This window comes from Crocuta crocuta, unplaced genomic scaffold, assembly GCF_008692635.1.
Source record: "Crocuta crocuta isolate KB4526 unplaced genomic scaffold, BGI_CrCroc_1.0 scaffold943, whole genome shotgun sequence".
Taxonomy (NCBI): Eukaryota; Metazoa; Chordata; class Mammalia; order Carnivora; family Hyaenidae; genus Crocuta; species Crocuta crocuta.
In genome coordinates, this window is record NW_027528208.1 from 269,421 (window position 1) to 274,876 (window position 5,456).

Here is a 5,456-nt window from a genome sequence, read left to right on the forward strand (position 1 = left end):
TGTTGTCAGGTCGTGCTTCTGTCGTCCCCTTGGGGACTTGGCGGCGACTGTCCCTGTGCTGGTTTGCAGTATGTGGGTTCATTCACCTGGTGATTGAAGGCTGGTTCAGCCTCTACCACGAAGATCTTCTTGAAGACCAAGCTTTCTTGTCCCAACTCTGTGAGTCCTGAGTTCTTTGATGTGTTGTGGGACAGAATTTTCTGGGCAGGGATTGGCTTAGATATTTATCCATTCACCAACTCTAATGTTAATTTATTTTAAAATTTCGTTTAACTTTTTTGTTGGGGATGTACTCACCTGGGTCAAAAAATCCCATTTAAAGAGGTATGCAATGAAAATCTACCTTCTGTCCACCAAGTGTCCCCAATTATTAACCAATGTTAATAATTGCATACGTTTTATCCAGGGTTTTTTTACACAAAAATTACACACATAAGCCTCAGTTTGCCATTTGCAAAAGAGGGACAACAGTAATATGCAAATATATGTAAGTTGCTTACAACAGTGTTGGCAGACAGGGGATGCCATAACTTTATCATCATCATCAGCTCTTTTTTTTTTCCTTTTGTGTAAACAAATGGTAATATACTATATACACCTCTGACCTTTGCTTTCTTTTTGTACATTTTTAAAATGCTTGTTTATTTTTGAGACAGAGAGAGAGAAATTCAGAAGGGGTGGTGCAGAGAGAGAGGGAGACACAGAAACTGAAACAGGCTCCAGGCTCTGAGCTGTCAGCACAGAGCCTGAAACGGGGCTTGAACTCACGGATTGCGAGATCATGACCTGAGCCAAAGTTGGATGCTTAACCAACTGAGCCACCCAGGCGCCCCTGAACTTTTTTTTTTTTTTTAGTTTAAAAAATATTTATTTATTTTTTGAGAGAGAGAGAGAGACAGCGTAAGTGGGGGAGGGGCAGAGAGAGAGGAAAACAAGACTTCGAAGCAGGCTCCGGGCTCTGAGTGGTCAGCATAGAGCCTGACACAGGGTTCAAACCCACAAACTGTGAGATCATGACCTGAGCTGAAGTTGGATGCTTAACCCACCGAGCCACCGAGGCACTCCTGAACTTTTCTTTTCTTAAATGGGATCACTCCTCATCAGTTCATGAAGAGCTTTTAAAGCATAGATGTTACAGAATTATTTGACTTGTCCAAGTCTTTTGCTGTTATAAATAATACTCCCTATTGGCCTCATGAATAAAACTGCTATTCTTCCATAACACTTTGATCTAGCATATACAAGTCTGTGTGGAGATCTGCTTTATTTCTCTTGTAAATATGGAGGAGAAGAATGGTAGATGTGTGTTTAACTTCATGTAAAACTGCCAAACTTTTTAAAAATGGCTGCACTATTTTATTTTCCACCAGCAGTATATGAGAGTTCTAGTCCCTCCACGTCCTCACCAACACTTGGTATGGTCAGATGTTTCTTCAATTTTAGTCCTAGTGGATGCAAGTGATATCTCATTACTTTTCCTTAATGACTAATCAGAGTTTGAGCACCTTTCATATGTTTATTGATCATTCAGGAATCCGCTTTTGTGAAGAAACTGTTCTTGTCTCTTGCCTATTTTTATATTGTGTGGTCTTTCTTTTTCTTACTAATCCTCCTCCCACTCTTTTATTCACTAATCTGTTCACCTCTGTGCTTGCATGCTCACTTGCTTGTGTGTTCATTCTCTCTCTCTCTTTCTCACTCACTCTCGCTCACTCATTGGCTACTTGACTCACTCCATCACCTACACTTAACTCCTTTCATTCCACATTTTATTGAATACTAGACAATCACAGCATTACTTACTGTTCTGTGTCAGGTGTGCAGAAATTATCGTTATACGTGTGTCAACTCTAGAATCCAGAAAGCTACCCCGTTTCACAGATGAGGAAACTGAGGCATAGAGAGGTTATAAAGCCCAGCTTACATGGGCCCTCAGCTCTCACAAGTCTGATTTCCTTTCCTTGCCTTAATTCTTCACGTGTGCCTCTTCTCTTCTTCAGGGAAAGAGTATGCCAAGGGAGACAGCCGATATATCCTGTAAGTGTTTGCCTCCATCAAGGGAGACCTGAGGTGGTTTGGGGTGGTGGTGAGTCAAGGACCACTAATAGAGTGCCCTGTGGGTAGAGCAGACCGATGCCAGTGTTCTCCGGTCCTTTCTCCCACAGGAGTGACAACTTCACGATATGCATGGAAACCATCACAGCCTGCCTCTGGGGACCACTCAGCCTATGGGTGGTGATCGCCTTTCTCCGCCAGCAGCCCCTCCGCTTTGTCTTACAGCTCGTGGTCTCTGTGGGTGAGGAGAGGGCCCACGCTGGGTGCTGGAGGGGTTGCTGGGGGATCTCCAGACACGGGGGCATCCCTGTAGGGAGGATCTCTCAATTGTGCCCATCCAGGGCTGAGTCAGACTGACATTCCTGAGGTTGTTGAACAGCCAGGATGCTCTCGGTCTGTGTTCTTAAGTAGGGAGGGTTCATTTCCCACCCCAGGGTCTCCTGTGAAGGTTACATGAGGTGGCCCACCACGGTGGGAAGCCCCTGGATCCTCCCTTCATCTGACACACAGTACTCTTGTGTTCTTACATGGTTGGCTTTCTTTAGTTCTGGAATCCCGAACTGTCTTGAGTGAAAGGACTCTGAGCTTCCTTAAGTTCTGGCGAAATGCACTCTCCTGAGTTCAGAAATGCTCAGCTTCTGATTGCTGGAATTCTCACTTTTGTAATTCCTCAAATTTTCAGCTATCTGATTGCAGAATTCTTAGCTCTCTAGATTTGGGAATCCTGAGCTCTGAGACCTCGACTGATGACTTATGAAATGCCTCAGAATAGCTTTTCCTCTTCACTTGGTTTCCCTTTCCTCTTATGCCTCCCACAGGTCAGATCTACGGGGATGTGCTCTATTTCCTGACAGAGCACCGGGACGGATTCCAGCACGGGGAGCTGGGCCACCCACTCTACTTCTGGTTTTACTTTGTCTTCATGAACGCTCTGTGGCTGGTGCTGCCTGGAATCCTTGTGCTTGATGCTGTGAAGCAGCTCGCTCATGCCCAGAGCATGCTGGATGCCAAAGCCACAAAAGCCAAGAGCAAGCAGAACTAATGTAGGCTGAGCTCAGACACTGGCTGATGAGGAACACTCTACCAGTCAGAAGAGTCCAGTCCTTACTCCCACAGGTTGGAGGGACAAAGGGAATTGATCTGGCAAATTCCTGCTGATGGGTAAGCACCAGAAGGGCCAGAGGCAGGGGCAAGAAAGGAGGCATGTAGAGCTGCTGCCAGGAGGCACTGGGACAAAGGTACAGAAGAACCTAGGAGGTTCATGATGATGGCAGTTTTTAGAATCAGGAAATAAAAGATCTGGACTCTAACACGGAGAGATCTTTAATTATTAATCCCAGAGATGCCCTATGACTGGCCCCACAAACCCCTCCATCACTCATTCATTTCACAGACAACCATTCTCTCAGCCATAGACCCGCATCATCATCACAGAGACCTCTAATTTATAACCTCCCAAACCCCCTATCACTGGCCCCCACAGAGTCCCATGATGGCTAATTAGGTCCACAATTTACCCATTATCTCTTTGAAGAAGTAATCATCCACTCACACCCTTGGTATTCTCTCCAGAACACACTTTCTCATCCTTTGCAATATGGACAGGCTGAGAATTTTCCAAATCTTTGAGTTCTTCAGTCTATTCAGCCTCTTGTCTCTTGATCAGATACCCTACAGACACCCCATCAGTAACTCCACGGATCTTTCCTCAGTCACCTCAAACAGTCCCCATTACTCATTCCAAAGACTCCACCATCATTCACCCCACAGACTCACCTATTACTACCCTAAAGATCTCCATCACTCACCCCAGAGACCCCACAAAACTCACACAAGACCCATCACTCCACATGCCCCGTAACTTGCCCCGACAGACCTCCAGTCGTACACCCTACAACCCCATGAGTCGCCCCATAGATGCCCTCCATCCTGTATCACACAGACCCTCTCACTTTTCCCAGAAATTCCCTACCATTTACCCCATAGGCAGTCATAACTTACCCTGCAAACCCCTATAACTTACCTCACAGAATTTATCACCTCTTACCCCACAGATCTTCCATCACTCACCCCACATCCTGTTATCCCGCAGACCACCTATGACGTACCCACAGACCACCTATGACGTACCCACAGATTCCCATCATTCACCCCACAGACCCGCCCCCATCACTCCTCCCACAATTTCTCTTATTAACCTCATAGACCTTGAGGTCTACCCATAAAACAAATGGGTACTTGAGGAATTTTGAGATGACAAAAGAATGAAAAAAAGACAAGATATCCAAAGACTGGCTCCCAGTGACCTGTGCAGAGCAGAACTTCAGTTCAAATCCTGGTTCTACTCAAGCCTACAAGCGTAGCTTTTGACAAATGCCTCAGTGCTAAAGCCAAAGCCAGACACGGCCCACCTTGTGTCCATTGCACTTACCCTCTGTGCCACTAACTGTCCCTTTGACCTTGAGCATGTTTCTCTCTGACCTTCAGTGCTCTCATCTGTAAAATTCTAATAATAGTACCTCCCTCAGAGGGTTTTTATGCAGATTAAATCAATTAATACATGTAGACTATCTGGCATATACTTTGTATTTGTTGAATGGAAGGATAAATAAATGAATGAAAGAAAAACGTCTCCCCAGGACTATGACAAGGACTTCTTTTTTATCTCCTTGTTTCCAGTAGTATCTTTCCATCCAAGGCCCCCCCCCCCAACCAAGAAAAGACATCTGACCTCATTTTACCCCCATTTAAAACCTGTGCTTTAGTGCCCTCAGGATTAAATTCCAAAATCCGGGCTAATATTTTGCTTATCCCACCCTATGATAATTTTAATGAGAAACAGACTCGATTTTTTTTTAACTTTTTCTTGTTTTCGAGAGACAGAGAAGGAGCAAGGGAGGGGCAGAGAGAGGGAGACACAGAATCTGAAGCAGGCTCCAGGCTCTGAGCTAGCTCTCAAAAAAAATTCCCCATTATTTATACCTTCTAGAAAATCGATTATCTAATATTAATACCAAGGATACCAAGGAAACAAAAAGACACCAAAATAGCAGACTTCCCTAAAAAGTTAATGTTAAAGGGTAGCATTCATATCACATTGCAACCATAACTGAAGTCCAGGCGTCTTGCAGGACTCCTTTGTTAGAAATTACATTTGTAAGGGCAGTCTGTATTTTGTCTAAACCATATGGATGTGCAATGAAGTGAGAAGCATGCCTTCAGAATGCATTTTGTGATTTGGGGAGTCTGAATTATGTTCGATCATTCAGCTGATATTTAGTGGACATACACTGTTTAATAACAGGACTGACCTCAGTGTGTTGTGAGGATTAAGTAAAACGAAGGCAAACAGAAAGCTAGGACCTCCAGAGAGGGAAAAAATCAATTTTTTTGGTAAGTTA

General features: G+C 44.4%; 1 protein-coding gene across 2 annotated transcripts in view; it reads left to right on the top strand.

The window, feature by feature from the left end:
- EBP (EBP cholestenol delta-isomerase) overlaps positions 1 to 4,689 on the top strand; it is a 5,899-nt gene extending 1,210 nt beyond the window's left edge. For both annotated transcript variants that reach the window (XM_077752944.1, XM_077752945.1), the window contains 4 exons: positions 10 to 159; positions 2,001 to 2,037; positions 2,166 to 2,296; positions 2,874 to 4,689. In XM_077752944.1, the coding sequence (XP_077609070.1) occupies positions 10 to 159; positions 2,001 to 2,037; positions 2,166 to 2,296; positions 2,874 to 3,097 (542 nt within the window). In that variant the 3' untranslated portion in view covers positions 3,098 to 4,689. The remainder of the gene's footprint in view (positions 1 to 9; positions 160 to 2,000; positions 2,038 to 2,165; positions 2,297 to 2,873) is intronic.
- Positions 4,690 to 5,456: the final 767 nt, after the last annotated feature.